We start from the raw sequence: 21695 nt of genomic DNA on the forward strand, positions 1-21695 counted from the left end.
CACTGGCACCACTGATCATTGTATTCCGACAATGAGAACTCTCCCCACTGTCGGAATGCAAAAGCACCACAAGAGTGATTTCCCCATCAACACACAGTGAATCACTTTTTTTTGGTTCAATCTTCTGGTTGAAAATAAATAAATAAATGCATCTTCTATGGTCTGCCTTAGGTAGGGTGGTGGGAGCATTAGCTGTCTTTTTCTAGGCTGGAAGCATGTCATTCTTTCCAGAACTCTGGTGTACTTGTAACCTCCTATACAATAAACTAAAATAAACAAGGTTAATCGCCATGCTCAAGAATACCCCCTCCTTATGTGACAGACTAGGAGTGGAGAAGGTGTTTATAGTCCAAATCAGGGGACCAGCCAAAACAGACAACCCAACTTCTCCATAAATACAGTAACTGTTTGTCTCCCTACGACAGGAAGTAGATTACGGGCTAGATTACCAGGCTAAAATAAATGAAAAATCCACCTAATCTGACGACTGGTAAAATATATTATTCTTTTCGGAAATTTTAAACTGCAATAAATATTTGATCCTCAAAGAGGTGAACAAATTGTGCCATCAGTGGTTTCAGTCAAGCAAGTCTGCAAATAATGTCTTTACCCCCCCCATGAGTTTTGCTGGAAACCCCCAAAACATTTTACTTAATTTCTCATAAAACAGCTGATTAAAACACAGCTCGTTAAGACTACCTCAAAATGATATGCACGCTTCTGGTCCTTAATCTCCTACAAGTATGAGCAAGGACATCTAAAGGTCTTCTGGATATGTTCTACTGACCACCATCTACATCAATGTGGGATTTCTGTCTCTTCTTGCCTCCCCTGAACTCTTCTTTCTGATAAACTGTACAGACTGGAGTCATACTGTACAGTCTTGGCCTATAGTCTTGGTCTACTTCAAGGAAAGCAAAATGGAGAAAATGGTGTACTTATTTCTAAATCGGCTACAAAAAAATAAATAAAAAAAGAGATAGAGATAGAGATAGATATATATATATATATATATATATATAAAATATATATATATATATATCTATCTATCTCGCTCTCTATATCTATATCTATCAATACCCTTGTTTAAAACAGAATCTACAGCTTAGGGAAAATATGAAGTAAATTACAAAGCAGTCCGTAGTAGAAACAGATTTAGTACACGTTATTGTATTATGTTTGATCAAAAAAAAAATTAAAGACTCATTGTAGAACAAGAAAAAAAAAAAAACACATTAAATGTACATCAGGAACCAAAGCCTTACAGATTTCCACCATATCAAATCTGCTTCTTCTGCCACTGCAAAGCCTTGTGGCATACACCTACATAAACATTCTGGTGCACACAGAAAACTTTAATATGATGTACTCTACGGAATTCTGAACGCAAATGACTAGACGTACCTGTCCATGATAAAACATAATTCCAATAAAAAAAAAATAGCTCATTTGTCCCTCCTGTTATTTGTCCCTGCTGGTGGAGCAGTACTCGCACATCGCAATGGGAAAGCCATTCAGTCCAGAAGGGTTTACATCCCAAAAATTGTCATAACTGGAAGAAACTTGGATTTAAGGTATACCTGAAATGCCCAACGTATGTATAGGGGATTGGGGGGAATGAAGTTGGAGTTCGGCCTTAAAGTTAAAGTCAAAACTTTTTGATAGAGTAAGGGAGGGTTATAACTCATGACAGCTTTTTTTTATTTTTGCATGAATCCCATGGGGGGGGGGGGGGGGGAATTTTCCTTCACTTCCTGTCCCATGGCCAAAACAGGAAGTGGAAGACAATCACTCTAAAGTGAGGGAATTCCTGGTTGTTACCACTGGAGGATTTGCCACCTATTTCTATTCAAGGGACAACCCCAAATTTGGAATCTTCTTTCACTTTCACGCTGTGATGACGGTAACAGGACAAGATGATGAATACAGATGGTAAAATCTCCACCTTCAAACTGAAACTGACAGATATGGCCATTTTGATCCATCTATGGCCAGTTTAGAGCAGAACTAAATGCTCTCAACCACCATGAACAATTTTGAAAGGACAAGTTCACCTTCTGAAACATGTTACATGGTCCATCCCCTTTTAGTGTGGAACATGTAACATGTTCCCGCTTCTGCAGCCACTCAGGAATCTGAACAACTGGCGTGACAGCAGTACAGGGAGAAGTTACCCATACCAGCTGTCACTTTTTGAAAAGCACTCAGCCCACATGGCCCTGTCAGAGTTCTGTGAATGAATCAACTACAAGTACAGCATTCCTTTACGGCTGATGGCTTATAGCTCTCAAACTACCACAGCACTGTTGAGCAAGACTGTGTATATCAGTGTTTCTCAACCTTTTTACCTTGGAGGAACCCCTGGCAAAAAGTTTGAGATCTCGAGGAACCCCTGAAATAATGTTCACATCTACAGCTCACGGAACATTAGTATGACCAGCGAGCTGTTAACAAAAAACATTTGTAGAAATAGCATTAAATAAAAGAATATTAAAATGCACCTATTTAATGTGAAACTGGTGCTTTCTTTTCCTGCAGAGCTGATCCATTCAGAGCACATGGCAGGGCACATGACAGGGGACAGGAACCATGACAGGGGACCTTACATGGGACAGGAACCATGACAGGGGACCTTACATGGGACAGGAACCATGACAGGGGACATTTCATGGGACAGGAACCATGACAGGGGACATTTCATGGGACAGGAACCATGACAGGGGACATTTCATGGGACAGGGCACATTACAGGGCACATTACATGGGGCAGACTGTTGGGCACATGGGGGGGGGGGGGGGATGACACAGCTGGGCACAGTACCTGCTTCTTCTGGCTACAGAGCACATTTTTAATTTCTCCTCCAGAGGCGCGCTGTTCCCCCTCGGCCCCTCCTCCTCCTATCCAGTCCAGTGTCCACCCCAGATGATGTCACATACTCGGGAGGAAGAAGAGGGGAGGAGGGGCCTGCAGGGAACAGCATGCTCCAGGATGCCAGCAGCTTCCCTGCCTATCTCTGCCTGTGTCTGATCATAGGTCCATTATTACCAAGTAAAAAATTTCTATGCAAACAATTACCTTTGTACAAGACAAGCTTCCTTACTATCTTCCTTTTATCTATGTTTATCCTGCCAATTTCCTTTCTTCCTTGCTATAAACTGCACACACAAACTGATCCTTTGGCTAGCCATTCAGAGGTACGGGACACTGTGCAGACAAATAGCACATCTATTGGCTAGTTTTGTTCAGCCACCATCACCACCATTATATGAGGATGTATGTAAAAAACAAAACAAAAAAAACAAAAACAAACAATGTCTCCATTTTCCAAAAAAATCACAACTTCAAAAAACTTGCCATGCCTCTTACTAAATACCTTGGACTGTCTAGTTTCCAAAGAGGGTCATTTGGGGGCTATGCGTACGGTCCTGGTTCTAGTTTCCAAAGAGGGTCATTTGGGGGCTATGCGTACGGTCCTGGTTCTAGTTTCCAAAGAGGGTCATTTGGCGGCTATCCGTACGGTCCTGGTTCTAGTTTCCAAAGAGGGGTCATTTGGGGGCTATCCGTACGGTCCTGGTGTTTTTAGGCCTCAAGTAATGATAGACCATCATTACATCAGGATTGATCAATTTTCAGATATATACATCATAGTTTGTGGACTTTCCTACAGACTAAATAATAAACACTGATTTGCATTATTTTCAAAGAAATGTAGCAGAATACAGTTTGGCCTAAATTTATGACGAAAGATTATGTGCAAAATTTTATAACCGAAACAAAATTAAACTTTATTTTTTCACAATTATCAGTATTTTTTTGTGTATTTAGCAAAAAAAAAAAAAAAAAAAAACACAGCTGTGATTAAATACCACCAAAAGAAAGCTCAATTTGTGTGAAAAATATAACGAAAATGTCATATGGGTACAGTGTTGCATGACTTTATAATTGTCATTCAAAATACGACAGCGCTGAAAGCTGCAAATTGGCCTGAGCAGGGAGAGGGGGAAAGAGAGGGAGGGGGGAAGTGCCCGGTATTGAAGTGGTTAAATACCTAGTCAGAACAATGCAAATCATACCAAATAAAGCTTCTGAATTGCCATGTGTACAGTTCAAGTGAAGTCATATGGATTGCACCGACTTGCGTTTGATGACTGCTTCACGCACACATTAAAACGCAGAAAGTAGCATTAGTTAGCAAGAGCCCTTTAGTCACTAAAAGGAAAAAAACTACATTCCAGAGAAACCACAGTGAGACTAAGGGCACTTTCACACTGAGCCGCTCCGGACATCGATGGTAAAGCGCCGCTATTTCTAGCGGTGCTTTACCGTCTTTTTAGAGGCACTTTTGGGCTGCTAGTGGGGTGCCTTTTAACCACTAGCTAGCGGCCAAAAGGTTAAAAGCCCCGGCAAAAGTGCCATTTTGCCAGCGCTGCCCATTGATTTCCTAAAGCACCTCAAAGAAGCTGCTTGCAGGACTTTGAGTGTCCTGCCAGCACACCACTCCAGTGTGAAAGCACTTGGGCTTTCACACTGGAGTGAGAGGAGAGGCGCTTTACAGGTGCTATTTTTAGCTCTATAGCTCCTGTAACGCACCTCAGTGTGAAAGGGGTCTTAAGGTGGTCATATGTGGACTACTATAAGGCCTCGTTTACACGCACGGACTACAGCGTACACCCATGCCATGTTCTTCTGCACAGGGATGCACAGGTGTTGTGCACATCTCCATACAAGCAGTTTTATTCCCATCAATCTGGGATGTAGCGGCTGCACAGAAAACCGCTGCTCCCAATCTGACATCCGTGTAGGTTCATGGACCTGAATGTACATGGTCTGCCTTCAAGGCCATGCACCCATACCAATGTCAGATTAGGAGAAGCATCTGTGTCCGTGCAGCCGCTACGTCCCAATTAACATGAATGGGACTGCCTGCACGGGGATGCATGAAACACAATTTTCACCATCCGCCCCTTCCCCACCATTACATGATCATATACTATAAAGACTAAGCAGTTTCTTTTGGGATGTGCTTCTATCATGGCCAAGGACATGCTATTTTCTGGAAAACTGGATGATGATCTTTTAAAAATGCAAATTTGCACAAGAAAACCTTATAGCAAGCAGAATATAAAAGCTTTCCAATAATTCTGAAACTTTAAATTAATTTCCCAAACAACTGAGGTTACTCTAAAATCCATCTAAAATGATTGTCTAAAATAGGGGTCTGCAAAATTTCTAAAGAAAGGGCCAGTTTACTGTCCTTCAGACTTTAGGGGGACCAGACTTTGGCCACTGGAAAAAGAAATTGTCCAGGTGTCCATGGGAGGGAGCGTGCCCCCAGCGTTGGGCGTCCGTGCCCCCAGTGCTGGGCGTCCGTGCGAGGGAGCGTGCCCCCAGCGCTGGGTGTCCGTGCGAGGGAGCGTGCCCCCAGCGTTGGGCGTCCGTGCCCCCAGCGCTGGGCGTCCGTGCGAGGGAGCGTGCCCCCAGCGCTGGGCGTCCGTGCGAGGGAGCGTGCCCCCAGCGCTGGGCGTCCGTGCCCCCAGCGCTGGGCGTCCGTGCCCCCAGCGCTGGGCGTCCGTGCGAGGGAGCGTGCCCCCAGCGCTGGGCGTCCGTGCCCCCAGCGCTGGGCGTCCGTGCCCCCAGCGCTGGGCGTCCGTGCGAGGGAGCGTGCCCCCAGCGTTGGGCGTCCGTGCCCCCAGCGTTGGGCGCCCGTGCGAGGGAGCGTGCCCCCAGCGTTGGGCGCCCGTGGGAGGGAGCGTGCCCCCAGCGTTGGGCGCCCGTGGGAGGGAGCGTGCCCCCAGCGTTGGGCGCCCGTGGGAGGGAGCGTGCCCCCAGCGTTGGGCGTCCGTGGGAGGGAGCGTGCCCCCAGCGTTGGGCGTCCGTGGGAGGGAGCGTGTCCTGCATCAGTCAGAGGAAATGTGCCCCAAAGGCTGGATAAAGGCAAGCAAACAAAATTCCTGTTGACATTTTATATGAAAAAAATAAAAAACTTATGCTGTAACTTTCCAAAGAGCCTTACAAAGTGGCCTCTTGACAAGAGGAAGCAGAAGGCAACCATATGGGCATTGTTAAATTGCTTATGTTATGGCTACTCTGGTGATCCAGTTTTTATATCTGCCAAGTATTATACTTTAATTTAGTTTGGTCTTAAGAAAAATGTATTTACCTGCATGATCTTCGTGGGGCTCTTCAGATGTCACTGTGTTTTGTTCTGAAAAACAAAGTGTCCTCAAAATTTAATTTAGGAAAAAATTTTTTGCTTTCAACATTCCCATAACATGCCCCAAATGAAAACCATAAAGTGCTGCGCAAACTGTTGGCGCTATATAAATCCTGTATAATAATAATATTCATGGTTAGAAATGTGTTCATTTGAGAAAAAAAATCTCATCCTCCCTTGAATTTTTTTGTTACTGCAGTCAAACGCAAACATTTATTTGATCCCATTAATGGTCACAAAATCAAATATTCCTGAAACAAATGTTTTCAAACAAAATTCTTCTAGTGTATGGCCAACTTTAGACGCTAACCTGGATGTACTATTTGATTGACCTGCATGGCAAATAAGAGTTAATGAAACTAAAATGTAAAGTTATACATTTGAGGGCAGAAAACAGGAGTACGTCATACAATCTAGGGGGGTAAAACTGGGCGAGTCCAGGATGATCTGGGTGTCCTGGAAGATTACCAGCAAAGCAACGCTGGTGGTCTAGTAAGCGTATTCTTACATACAGTGAATCCAGGAAGTATTCACAGCACATTTTGTTATATTACAGCCTTATTTCAAAATGGATGAAATCATTTTCCTCAAAATAACCCATAATGACAACATGAAGGAAGTTTGTTAGAAATCTTTTCAAATATAGTAAAAGGAAAAAAAAATCCCATATAAAGAAGCATTCACAGCCTTTGCTCAAAACTTTGTTGAAGCACCTTCGGCACCAATTACAGCCTCAAGTCTTTTACAGTATGATGCTACAAGCTTGGCACACCTACAGTGCCTTGAAAAAGTATTCAACCCCCCCAGGTTTTTTACCCATTTTGTTACATTGCAGCCTTTAGTTCAATGTTTTTTTTTTAATCTGAATCTGCAAGGCACTGTATTTTTGGCCAGTTTCCCCCATTCTTCTTTGCAGGACATCAAGCTCCATCAGGTTGGATGGGGATCGTCAGTGCACAACTATTTTCAGATCTCTCCAGAGATATTCAAGTCTGGGCTTTGGCTGGGCGAATTTAAGGACATTCACAGAGCCGTTCATTAGCCACTCCACTCTTTTGTTATCTTGGCTGTGTGCTTAGGGTAGTTGTCCTGTTGGAAGATGAACCTTTGCCCCAGTCTGAGATCCAAAGAGCTCTTTGGAGCAGGTTTTCATCAAGGATGTCTCTGCACATTGCTGCATTTAGCTTTCCCTCGATCCTGACTAGTCTTCCAGTTCCTGCCACTGAAAAACATCCCTACAGCATGATGCTGCCACCTACATGCTTCACTGCAGAGATGGTATTGGCCAGGTGATGAGCCATGCCTGGTTTCCACCAAACAATCTGTGTTTCATCTGACCAGAGAACTTGGTTTCTCATGGTCAGAGTCCTTCAGACGCCTGATTGATGGAGTGCTGCAGAGATGGTTGCTCTTCTGGAATGTTCTCCTCTCTCCACAGAGAAACACTGGAGCTCTGTCAGAGTGACATTGAGTTCTTGGTCACCTCCCTGACTAAGGCCCGTCTTCCCTATCGCTCAGTTTGGCTGGGTGGCCTGCTCTCGGAAGAATCCTAAAACTTCTTTTATTCACGGATGATGGAGGTCACTATGCTCATTGAGACCTTCAATGCTGCAGAAATTTTTCTGTACCATTCCCCAGATCTGTGCCTCGATACAATCCTGTCTCAGAGGTCTACAGACAATTCCTTGGACTTCATGGCTTGGTTTGTGCTCGGACATGTACGGTTAAATGGGGGACCATATACTGCAATCAAGTTGTAGCAATATCAATGATGATCAGTGGAAACAAGATGCAGCACCAAAGCTCAATTGAGTGTCATGGCAAAGGCTGTGAATACTTATGTACATGTGTTTATTTTCCCTTACTTATAATAAAATTTGCAAAGATTTCAAACAAACTTCTTTCACATTGTCATTATGGGGACTGGTTTGTAGAATTCAGAGGAAAACAATGAACTGAATCAATTTTGTAATAAGGTTGTAACAGAAAAATGTGAAAAGTGAGGCGCTGTGGCTACTTTACGGAAACACTGTATAAATATACAAAAATTGCAAAAAGAATGCCGGCAACTCGATTGGGTGAGTTTTTGTCTACATTACCACTGTATAAATATAGATGCAAGCATTTTTCTGAGATTTGCCCAAAAAAATGTAACTTGTTTGACTGAGACCCAAGACAAGGGGGTGTTCTGTGCCTGGGAGGAAAAGAGGCTAAGGCCCCTTTCACACGGGGCGGATCAGTAATGATCCGCCCCATGATGATCCGTTTGGTCAGCAGGGATCGCTCTGTTGTCCCCGCTGAGCCGGCGGCGGACAGGGCGGTCTCCGTACACTGTGCAGGGACCGCACTGTCAGCTCTCCGTTCTCCTCTATGGGGATCAGATGAGCACGAACCGTCTGACCGTGTTCATCCGATCTGCAGACGGATAGAAAAATAGGATTTTCCTCCGTCTGCAGAATCGGACAATTGCGGAGGCGGACAATAGCGCTATCCCATAGGAATGCATGTATGTCCGTATTTCATCCGCAAATTGATAGATGAAATACGGACATACTGTCCGCATGTGTGAAAGGGGCCTTAGTTTCTGCATATGGAAAAGCTTCTTCACATAAAAGATTAGTAAATATGGAATAGTGTTCCACCAGAACTGGATAGCTTATTCTCAGTCCTGGATTTAGAAAAGGACTACAGTGACTTAGGTCCCTTACAGATGTGGTGGACTCCATCCCAATCAGAAGGGGATCTGCTCTCATCTCCTGCTGATTGGAGCAGACCGTGTGGATGACACATCCGTGTCCATTCAGTTTATACAGAGCAGACAAAAAACACAGAGCCTGCTCTGCTCTATAGGTGGCCGGGTGTAAAAATACTCCACTGTCCATTTACACCAGACTACCCTCCAATCTGATCCAACTAAACAGAAGAGGACAAATTCCCTTCCATTTTTCATTTTTTTTAGAGGGCCAAATCAGACGCAGAGGGGTGTAAATGGACTTGTGCCTGTCCCTTAGACCCCCTTCACACCACGCCGCCCATTGCGTCGGCGGTAAAACGCCGATATTTTTAGTGGCGTTTTACCGGCAGATTTGCGCCGCATTTTGCCCACTAGCGGGGCGCTTTTACCCCCCGCTAGCAGGCGTGAAAGGGTTAAAACCGCCGGCAATAAGCCACAATATTACATTAATATTACAGCGCAGCAGTAAACACATCGCTCCTTCACCGTTCCAAAGAAGCTGCTGGCAGGACTTTTTTCTGACGTCCTGCCAGCGCACTGCTGTAGTGTGAAAGCCCTCGGGGCTTTCACACTACACACAATGGTGCAGCTTCTTTAGGGCGGATTGCAGGCGCTATTTCTAATGCTATAGCGCCTGCAAAACGCCCTGGTGTGAAAGGGGTGTAAGTGTGAATGGACCATCTGATCAGGTCTGCCTAAAAAAAACGGATAGGCAGACCTGATGGGACCTCAGTGTGAAGGGGGCTTTAGACATGGCTTCTTTCTTTAGTCCTATGGGCTAATGTCTGTCATTCCCATCCATGTGCAACTGTCTACGGAACTTACACTGGTTGATGCCTTTCTAGCCAACACATGCCATTTGTTTTTTTATCATCACTCCACCTGTGATTTGACTTCTAGTCATCGGCATCAGTACCCATTCATCTATTCACAGAGTGCTGATCTCTATGCTACCATGATTTTTATTTAATCCTGCCTCTATTCACAGCTATTCAGTGATTCCAGCCCTCATATGCAATCATTGCTACACGTTAGCTATTAGTATACTCAGAGCTATCTTGCCAGTGCTCACTAGCTTACCTCAGCTTTTCATAGTCCTAGTGACCTGTTACATCAGGGATATGCAATTAGAGGCCCTCCAGCTGTTGCAGAACTACAAGTCCCATGAGGCACAGCAAGACTGACAGCCACAAGCGTGATACCCAGAGGCATGATAGGACTTGTGGTCTTGCAACAGCTGGGAGGTCCGCTAATTGCATATCCCTGTGTTACATGAATTGATGTGTGGATGCTTGGATGTCTACACGTTTATAGACACCGACAACGTTGTCATTTTATATGGTGGAGGAGCTGTTTCTTTTGTTATGCTGTTTTTATCAATAAACATATATTTTTTTTGATTTCTATTTTTCAATTGATTCATTGATCACTATATCCCCGTGGCATCTTTGACTGTTCCCTTTCTGGAATAGTCTTCTCTTTTTTTAGGCATTAAGAGAAACTTGTTTTTTTTTGCCCTGTATGGGCAAGGCTCAAACTTATTTTATGGAATTTTCCACTTTTCATATGTAAAAAATAAAAACACACACACGTGACTGGAAGCTTAGGCAGGGTTTCCGCCTTCTCTCATAGAAGCTGAATAATAAAAAAAAAAAAAGCAAAGCAGTGAAGGAAAGACATGTATGTGTTGCTTAGAGAGTAGATGAGTGAATTCAAGGAAAAAAAAAAAAAAAAAAAAAAAAGCACACACAACAGTTGTGGCCATTTAAGGATCTTCATATGAAAAAAGTGTTTTCTTTTTTTTTTCTTCTTCTTCTTCAGGGAGCCAAAGCAGAAATAGGCTGTGTTCAATTCTGCAGCCTGGCTTTTCTATGAAGTGGAACAGCTGGTTGCTGTCTAAATATCTCTGCATCAGATCAACGAAACAGTTGTGCAGGGTGCTTATGTGAAAACGTCAGATTGTGTATAAAGTTCCTTTGCAATTGGTTTTTAGGCAATATGCCTAAAAAGACCGAAGAGATGCTGGGAGTTAGTAAAGGTTTACATGACAACTGCCTGGAGGAGGAAAATTGAAAAACTTTGTTGGCCGACAGCTCAACTGAATGAATTGTTATTACAATAAAAAAAAAAAAAAAATTATATATATATATATATATATACACACACACACACACACATATATACATATATATATATATATACATATATATATATATACATATATATATATATATATATATATATATATATATATATATATATATATATATATATATATATATACATACACACACACACCTATATACACACACATATATACACAAACGTGTGTGTGTGTATATCGTATTTATCCGCGTATAACACGCACTTTTCCCCCCTTAAAATCGGGGGAAAGTCGTGGGTGCGTGTTATACGCCGATCCCCACTGTCTGTGAGGCAAAAAGACCGAGCGGCGCCGAAAAATACCGAGCCGTCTGCTCAGCTCCGCTCGTAGTCCCGCCTCCCTGCTGTTTCTGCGAGCGCTGCCGAAAAAGACCGAGCCGACTCTACTGTGTACTCGGCTCAGCTTGCAGTCCCGCCCATACTGGGCGGGACTGCGAGCTGAGCCAAGTCGAATACACAGTAGAGTCGGCTCGGTCTTTTTCGGCAGCGCCCGCTCCAGAAACAGCAGGGAGGCGGGACTACGAGCGGAGCCGAGCAGACGGCTCTGTCTTTTTCGGCGCCGCTCGGTATTTTTTGACGGCGGGATATTTAAACATGGAAGGCTGCAAACGGCGCTGGGCGAGCTGGAAATGACACTGGCAAGCTGCAAATGACACTCTGCAAGGCTGCAAACAGCGGTGGGCAAGCTGCAAATGACACTGATCATTCTGCAATGATGGACAAGGCTGCAGATGCACACTGATAAGGCTGCATTGACGGGCATTTAAATGTAAGTTTTTTTTTTTCCCCTTAAACTTCCCTCCTAAAACTTTTTTCCTTAAAATGCCCTCCTAAACTTGGGGTGCGTGTTATACCCCGATAAATACGGTAATATATATATATATATATATATATATATATATATATATATATATATATATATATATATATATATATATATATATATATATATATATATATATATATACACACACACACACATATACACACACACACATATACATACATACATACACACACACACACACACACAGTTGTGCTCATGATTTCTTGGCCATTTTTCTGAGAATATGAACGATAACACAAACTTTATTCACTCATGGTTATTGTTTGGCTGAAGCCATTTATTATCAATCAACTGTGTTTACTCTTTTTAAATCAAATTCACAACAGAAACTACCCAACTGACCCTGATCAAAAGTTTACACACCCCAGTTCTTAATACCCTGTATTGCCCCCTTTAACATCAATGACCACTTGAAGTCTTTTGTGGATGAGGCTCATTATCATCTCAGATGGTAAAACTGTCCATTCCTCTTGGCAAAAAGCCTCCAGTTCCTGTAAATTCTTGGGCTGTCTTGCATGAACTGCACCGTTTGAGATCTCCCCAGAGTGGCTCAATGATATTGAGATAAAAAGACAGATGTTCAATCCAGAACCTTCACTTTATTCTGCTGTAGCCAATGACAGGTGGACTTGGCCTTGTTTTGGATCATTGTCATGTTGGATTGTCCAAGTTCGTCTCATGCGTAGCTTCCTGGCTGATGAATGCAAATGTTCCTCCAGTATTTTTTGATAACCTACTGCATTCATCTTGCCATCAATTTTGACAAAATTTCCTATGCCTTTGTAGCTCACACGTCCCCAAAACATCAGCGATCCACCTCCGTGTTTCACAGTAGGAATCTTTCATCGTAGGCCTTGTTGACTCCTCTCCAAATGTAGTGTTTATGGTTGTGGCAAAAAAGCTACATTTTTGTCTCATCACTCCAAATGACTTTGTGCCAGAAGATTTGAGGCTTGTCTCTGTGCTGTTTGGTGTATTTTAAGCGGGATACTTTGTGGCATTTGGGGAGTAATGGCTTTCATCTGGCAACTCGACCATGCAGCCCATCTTTCTTCAAGTGCCTTCTCATTGTGCATTTTGAAAACAGCCACACCACGTTTTCCTCTGAAGTCATTTGTGGGGTTTCCTTTGCATTCCGAAAAAAAATCCTGGCAGTTGTGGCTAAAAGTTTAGTTGGTCCATCTGACTGTGGTTTGGTTTCAATAGAACCCCTAATTTTTCACTTCTTGATTAGAGTTTGAACGCTGCTGATTGGCATTCTCAATTCCTTGGATATCTTTTTATATCCCTTTCCTGTTTTATACAGTTCAACTTCCTTTTCTCACAGATCCTTTGACAATTCTTTTGCTTTCCCCATGGCTCAGAATCCAGAAACGTCAGTGCAGCACTGGATGAAAGATGCAAGGGTCTGACAGGTGTCCAGAAACTCATTGACCTTTTATACAAACACACTAATTACAAGCAAACAGATCCCTTTGTGTCAACTTGTGTGCATATTATCAAACCAAAATTACCAGGGTAACGTATCAACTTATGAGCACAACTGCATATTTGCTGTAGATGGACAGAGTCACCTTTCATCTACTTGTTATCTGTCTGAATTTGGGTCAGGTGACTGTATATTGTTTGTTCAGCTTCAGTGTAAATGTAATCTTATTACCATTCTGTGCATCGCCTTTGGATTTGCCAACTTCTGGCCTATTATGGACAATTGCATAAGCCATTCTTAGTGTTGCCTAAGTATCTCAAAGGACGTTGATGCCGAGGATCTGGCTGCAGACACGGATTACGCCGGTGTTAATATGCTTGTAGTAACTGATTGCTTTTCCTGTGGTCAGCTCTCGTCCAGCCACAGAGGAGTACAAAGAACAAGAATACACACACACAAACTTTTTGCATATACAGTGGATATAAAAAGTCTGCTTACACCTGTTAATTTGTCAGGTTTCTGTGATTTAAAAAAATAGGACAAAAAAATAATTTCAGAACTTTTTCCATCTCTATTGTGACCTATAAAACTGTACAACGCATTTGAAAAACAAACCGAAATTTTAGGAAGTAGAAATAAAAAAATTAAATAATATGGTTCCATTAGTGTGCACACCCGCTCATAACTGGGGATGTAGCTGTGTTCACAATTAAGCAATCATATTCAAACTCATATTAAATAGGAGTCAGTACACACCTGCCATCATTCAAAGTGCCTCTGATTAACCCCAGATAAAGTTCAGCTGATCTAGTAGGTCTTTCCTGACATTTTCTTAGTCGCATCCTACAGCAAAAGCCATAGTCCACAGAGAACTTCAAAAGCATTAGAGGGATCTCATTGTTAAAAAGGTATCAGTAAGGAGGAGAAGGATACAAAAGAATTTCCAAGGCATTAACAATAGAACACAGTGAAGACAGTCATCAAGTGGAGAAAATATGGCACAACAGTGACATTACTAAAAACTGGAGGTCCCTCCAAAATTCGTGAATTACGAGAAGAAAACTGGTTCAGGGAGGCTGCCAAGAGGCCTACAGCAACATTAAAGAAGCTGTAGGAATATCTGGCAAGTATTGGCTGTGTGATACATGTGACAACAATCTCCCCCAATCTTTATATGTCTGGACTAGAGTGGCACAACGGAAGCCTTTTCTTATGAAGAAAAACATCCAAGCCCAGCTAAAATTTGCATAAACACATCTGAAGTCTCCCAAAAGCATGTGGAAAATCTGTTATGGTCTGATGAAACCAAGGTTGAACTTTTTGGCCATAATTCCAAAAGATATGTTTGGCACAAAAACATTGCAGAACACCATACCCGCAGTGAAGCATGGCGGTGGAAGCATCATGCTTTGGGGCCATTTCTCTTCATCTGGAACAGGGGCTTTCGTCAAGGAAGAGAAAATTACAGTATTAACAGTTCCAAAACCTAGTCAACATTGGCACAAAACCTTGAGGCTTCTGCTAGAAAGCCGAACATCAAGAGAAACTTCATCTTTCAGCATGACAATGACCCAAAGCATATATCCAAATCAACAAAGGAATGGCTTCACCAGAAGAAGATTAAAGTTTTGAAATGGCCCAGCCAGAGCCAAGACCAGAATCCTACTGAAAATCTGTGGGGTGATCTGAAGAGGGTTGTGTACAGGAGATGCCATCACAAGCTGACAGATTTGGAATGTTTTTGCAAAGAAGAGTGGGCAAATATTGGCAAGTCAAGATGTGCAATGCTGATAGACTCATACCCAAAAAGACTGAATGCTGTAATAAAATCAAAAGGTGCTTCAAAGTATTAAATGCAGCCATATTTTTATTTTTTATTTTTTCTTCCCTCCACCTAAAAGATTTCAGTTTGTTGTTCAACTGGAGTTGTACAGTTTCTAGGTCACATTAAAAAAAGGTGGAAAAAGTTCTGAAATGATTTAGCTTTGGCTCGCTGATCACAGAAACCTGACATTTTAACAGGGGTGTGTAGACTTTTTGTATCCCCTGTAGACATAGGGATGGAGGCATGTGTCTCTACACGTTACATTTAAAGTCCCAATTAAAGCACCCTTTAGTTCAATATATATATACACACCAAACTGAGCATGTGCAGCGTTTCCCCTAGTCTCTTTACCATGGGCAGATAGATTGGGGACAGTGGAAGAAGGGGACAGGATCAAATAGCCTTTTTACATAATGCAGATGATAAAACCCTTAGGCTCGGTTCACACAGGGGGCGATGCAAGGCGACACGACTTGCCACGCCGCGACCTGCCGCGACCTCAGCGGCGACTTGCAAATGACTTCTGTATAGAAGTCAATGCAAGTCGCCCCGAGGTTGCTCAAAAGTAGTACAGGAACCTTTTTTCTAAGTCGGAGCGACTCGAGTCGCTCCTCTTAGAACGGTTCCGTAGTACAGAACGGGGGCGACTTGTCAGGTCGCGGCACGGCAAGTTGTGTCGCCCCCTGTGTGAACGGAGCCTTAGGTTCCACAGTAAGTATAAACAAGATGCTTTACTGCATATAATGACTGATTTTACTGTTGTGGGTTTAGTAACACTGAGTGTTTCTAGGGGACAGGGGAAGCCTGATGTGACCTTTTATAATCTGTCCACTGGGTGATCGTCAGCGCACTGCATTCAATCCTATCTCACACATCACAGAAGTGGATTACAAAATTATAGAATGAGAAGTGGACTTTTAATTTTAAATTTTTTTTAAACACATTGTTTATAGAAACAGAAAAGTTATGGCAGAAAAGAAACATCTAGTCTGCCCATTTAAAAAAAAAAAAAAGTTGGTTTTTGGGCCCCCCCCCCCCATTACCTTTATTGTCTGTGTAGAGATCTAGGTCTGTCCCAAGCATTTTTTTAAAACATTTAAGGTTGACCGTCTCACTACCTCTGATGGAAGTTTATTCCAAGCATCAACTACCCTTTCAGTAAAATAATTCCTAAAGTTAGTTTTGAACTTTCCTCTAGTTAGTTTGAGGTCATGTCCCCGTGTTCTAGATTTTGGTTTCATATTGAAAAAACTGCCCTCCTGAACCTTACTCACCCCCCCCCCCCCCTGATGTATTTATTCAATCATATCTCCCCTCTCCCTTCTTTCCTCCAGTTTATATTACTGAATTAGCACTTCGCTATGGTGATAATCATTATTGAATGTATATATACTTTGGTGAATGATCTTTTTTTTTGTTGCTCTTTATATTATTATAGTATTAGATTTATGAGTATATTCAACACAGGGTTTCACTGAATGTTTTATGAGTATTTAATTCATGGTTTTACACACGCTAGGTTTAGTGCCACGATTTTATTATGTAGTTAGGTTAGAAGACTGGGTAGGAGGCTGAGAGTGGAACTCTAGCTTGTGACCCATGGGAACCACCCCATGTCCAGGTAATCACTAAAGGCAAACTACATCCCTCCACTTTGTAAAAAGGGGGTATTTGGGGGACCTGAAAGCTCAAGGTTTGAGGTTGAAATGGGCACCTAGCTTGAGTCGGGTTTTTGCGATTGCGGCCTGCGAGTAGCGAAAGGAACTCTTCTTGGCCTCAGAGGAGGGGGTGAGACCTAAGCTTTTCCTGCAGGAGCAGAGGAGTAATCCTATCCCCACCAGTGACATCTGAATGAGTGTGTCTAAGGCAGCTCCAAAGAGAAGTTGTCCCTCAAAGAGCATGTGCAGGAGACATAAAGGTGCCTAAAAGTCCACTCTACCTGGAAATAGTAAATGTGAAATATTTATAAGAAATATTTGTTATTAACTGGACAACAAAATGTAAAAAAATATATATTTTTAAACTGTTTTTATCTTGAACACATTCTAATGTGACCAGAACCAGGCTATTTTTTGCCATTTAGGGCTAAGCTACTTTAACTGGTATTTGCTTAGTCATGCAACGATGTACCCAAAAGGAAATGCATCTCAGTTATTGATTACACAAATTGAGCTTTGTTTTTTTGTGGTATTTTATCATATAAACAGAAAAAAAAAAAAAAAAGAGGTTTTAATTTCTGCTATAAAACATATCTTGGAACATTCTAATTAAAAAAATAAATAAATAAATAAATAAAAACACCGCACAGACACCAGGTGAACTTGTTTACCCTTTAGCTTTTTCCTAGTAACATGCACTCTCTACCACTCCTTTTGACAGCTCTGTCCTCTATCCTAAAATGATCTCTCCTCCACCCCCTTCTCCCCCCACAGCGCATAGCATAATATATATTATATATATATATATATATATATATATATATATATATATATATCCCTCACTTCTGTCCTCTCCTTATTACTGCACCCACCAACTGGTGCTAATTCTAAATCCACACACACTAAAAAATCTCCAAGACCCTGGGGCATGTCCCTTCATATAAATCCCACTCCCATATTACCTCCCTCACCCTCCTGCTTCTCCTAACCTCTGGAGATATATCCCCAAACCCTGTACCCTATGTACCCATCACCCTGCACCCTCTGGCAGCAGCCGCAATCAACACAATTTTGTTCCCATTTCTATTCTTCCCAAGACCAGACTCCCTTTCTCTTGTGCCCTTTGGAACTCCCGCTCTGTCTGCAACAAACTCGCCTCTCTCCATGACATCTTTATCGCCAACTCATTTAACCTACTCGCCATTACCGAAACCTGGCTCCACGAATCCAGCACTGCGTCTTCTGCCGCACTATCCCATGGTGGTCTTCTTTGGACTCACTCCCCCAGATCCAATGGATGTAAGGGAGGAGGTGTCGGAATCATTCTAGCCCCACATAGCACCTTTCAGGTACTTCAGCCACCTCCCTCTCTGTCGCTCTCCTCTTTCAAAGTACACTGCATTCGTCTTTTCACTCCAATTTCTCTAAGAATAGCTGTGATCTACAGGCCCCCTGGACCAGTATCAACATTTCTTGATGACTTCTCTGCCTGGTTACCCTACTTTCTTTTTTCTGAAATCCCCACATTTCATTCTCTGGGACTTCAACATCCCTATTAATACTAACACTTCTGCCCCTTCCAAACTTCTCAGCCTAACCTCCTCCTTTGACCTGAAGCAGTGGATACATGCTCCTACTCACTCCAAAAGGCAATATCCTTGACCTTGTTTTCTCTCACCTTTGCACTGATGCAACCTCTCTAACTATCCATTCCTGCTCTCTGATCACCACCTTATTAGTTTCACTCTCTCCCTCTCCTTCACTTCCTCTCCCTCCAACCGCCTTAAAGTTACCCGCAGAAACCTACGTCATCTCAACCCTTCTCTACTCTATCGACAACCTCTACGACAAAATCTCACCCCTATCCTGCACCAACCTAGCCACTTCTGTCTACAACACTTCACTTCTAGTCTCACTGGACTCACAGGCCCCCCCCTCACTACACACAGAACCAAGCCCCGACCCCTTCAACCTTGGCAAACAGATGTTACTAGAAGTCTGAAAAAACAAACAGTCATGCTCATGAGCGCCTGTGGCGCCAGACCAAGTCTCAGAGAGATTTCAACCAATATAAATCTGCCCTCCATAAATACAATTCCAGTCTCCTCACTGCCAAGCAGAACTATTTTATCACTCTCATCAGCAACCTATCATCCCGTCCCCGTCAACTCTTCTCTACATTCAACTCTCTACTTTGTCCTCCACCCGCCAACTTACTTACTGCCCAGGAAATTGCCAATCACTTCAAACAGAAGATTGATACAATTCGCACAGAGATCTCTACTGTTCTGATACCCTCCACGCTTTACACGTCATGCCCACAGGCACAATCATTACTTCCCTCCTTAAACCCCACCACTATAGACGAAGTTGCTAAACTACTTGGTAATGTCCACCTTACCACCTGCCCTCTGGATCCTGTTCCCTCACAAATGCTACGTTCACCCTCTGGCTCTATGCTACACTCTCTAACCCACATCTTCAATCTCTCCCTCTCTTCTGGTATCTTCCCCAACTCTCTAAAACATGCACTTGTCAGACCCATACAATCCTAACAACCTACACCCCATCTTCTTGCTCCCCTTCTTATCCAAACTCCTCGAATGTCTGGTCTACGACCGACTAAGCGTCCACCTCGCTAATAGCCTTCTTGATCCCCTTCAGTCTGGATTTTGTCCTCAACACTCCACAGAAACTGCTCTGCTAAAACTAACAAACGATCTACTAACGGCCAAAACCAATCGACATTATTCTGTACTCCTCCTCCTGGACCTCTCTGCTGCCTTTGATACAGTTGACCACCCTCTCCTCAAAAAACTCCACACCTTTGGTCTCCGTGACTACTCTTCGATGGTTCTCTTCCTACTTATCCCACCACACCTTTAGCGTTTCTTAGAACTCTACTTCCTCTTCCTTTCTCTGTTGGGGTCCCCCAAGGTTCTGTTCTTGGACAGCTCCTATTTTCAATCTACACTTCCTCCCTGGGTCAACTGACAGCCTTCCATGGCTTCCAATACCACCTCTATGCTGAGGACACCCAAATTATTTCTCTACCCCTCAGCTCACTCACTCTGTCTCCTCATGTATCACTAATTTACTATCAGATTTTTCAGTCTGGATCTATCCAAAACCTAACATAGTTCTTCCACCCACATATGCCCCTTCCCCTGATCTCCCTGTCAAAATCGATGGCACAACCATAAGCCCATCCTCACACGCCAAGGTTCTAGGTGTAGTCCTGGACTCTGAACTCTCCTTCAAGCAACACATCCAATCACTGTCCAAATCCTGCCACCTCAACCTCCGCAACATCTCCAAAATACACCCCTTTCTAACCAATGACACAACAAAGCTCTTAATTCACTCCCTGGTCATCTCCCGCCTCGACTACTGCAACTCCCTTCTCATTAGATTACCTCTACATAGTCTATCACCTCTTCAATCCATTATGAATGCTGCTGCCAGACTCATCCACCTTACCAATCGGCTCTGTGTCTACTACTCCTCTCTGTCAATCCCTCCACTGGCTTCCACTCAGCCAAAAAATTAGATTCAAAATACTAACAACTACATACAAAGCCATCCACAACTCTGCCCCGAGCTACATCACTAGCTTAGTCTCTAAATACCAACCTACTCGTTCTCTACGTTCCTCCCAAGACCTCCTGCTCTCTAGCTCCTTCATCACCTCCTCCCATACTCCCCTCCAGGACTTTTCCAAAGCCTCTCCAATCCTATGGAATGCCCTACCACAATCTGTCCACCCATCTCCTACTTTATTAGCTTTTAGACGATCCCTGAAAACACTTCTCTTCAGAGAAGCCTACCCTACACCTACCTAACAACTGTATTTTCATTTTCTCCATCAGCTCATCCCCCACAGTTATTACCTTTTGTTTCAACTTAACCCTCCCTTCTAGATTGTAAGCTCTAACGAGCAGGGCCCTCTGATCCCTCCTGTATTTATTTGTATTGTAAGTGTACTGTCTACCCTCATATTGTAAAGCGCTGCGCAAACTGTTGGCGCTATATAAATCCTGTATAATAATAATCGAATTTCTTCATACATTTTGGCCAAAATGTATTCTGCTACATGTGTTTGTTAAAAAAACAAAACACTCAAGTGTATATTGATTTGTAGGCACTATAACTTTCATGCGAACCAATTATGGTATATATGGGGTTTGCTTACGGACTTCGTCTGGTCCTCGTAGTAAGTGCTGGATTGGCCACCATCTCTAGCAACTATCCACCCATATCATTATGTTGCTCCTTTGAGCAATATACATTATTTTTGTTATCGTGTATATTTTTAGTCCCTGTGTTGTAGAACTCAGCTCCCTCATTTTACTCCTGAAGAAGTGAAAAAAACATGTAGAGTTTGGTTGATTGCATGTACATCTTTTTTATGAATGAACATCTATAAAGTGTGAGTTGCCATTAATGTTATGGGCGTTGGCATATAAGAGGGATTTGTACCCTTATGTTTTGTTCTAACATTAAACAAATTTGTTTTGTGTGGGTATTTGTAACAATAAAATTATATGATTTTAATCTCATTTAATGTCCTTGACAGCACCAAGAAAACCCCTGCTGCCCCCTTTTACTTTTTCTGTTTAATCAAATGTTTCAGGATGTAGGTATTACCTTATTAATGGTTTAATTACCCATTAATACTGAGCACTTGAATTGATATAGAGAATATATATATATATATATATATATATATATATATATATATATATATATATATATACACATACATATATACATATACACACACACACATACACACACATATGAACTGACACCATCAGCGGCATT

The 21695-nt window shown here is 42.6% G+C and overlaps 1 protein-coding gene across 10 annotated transcripts in view; it reads right to left on the reverse strand.

Annotated features, from left to right (window-relative positions):
* Positions 1-21695, reverse strand: part of ASPH (aspartate beta-hydroxylase) — a 334747-nt gene that overhangs the window by 180338 nt on the left and 132714 nt on the right. For all 10 annotated transcript variants that reach the window (XM_077492760.1, XM_077492758.1, XM_077492757.1 and 7 more), the window contains one exon: positions 6162-6206. In XM_077492760.1, the coding sequence (XP_077348886.1) occupies positions 6162-6206 (45 nt within the window). The remainder of the gene's footprint in view (positions 1-6161; positions 6207-21695) is intronic.

The sequence above is a fragment of the Lithobates pipiens genome, unplaced genomic scaffold (genome assembly GCF_037356315.1).
Source record: "Lithobates pipiens isolate NorthernLeopardFrog02 unplaced genomic scaffold, aLitPip1_a1.2 Scaffold_19, whole genome shotgun sequence".
NCBI lineage: Eukaryota > Metazoa > Chordata > Amphibia > Anura > Ranidae > Lithobates > Lithobates pipiens.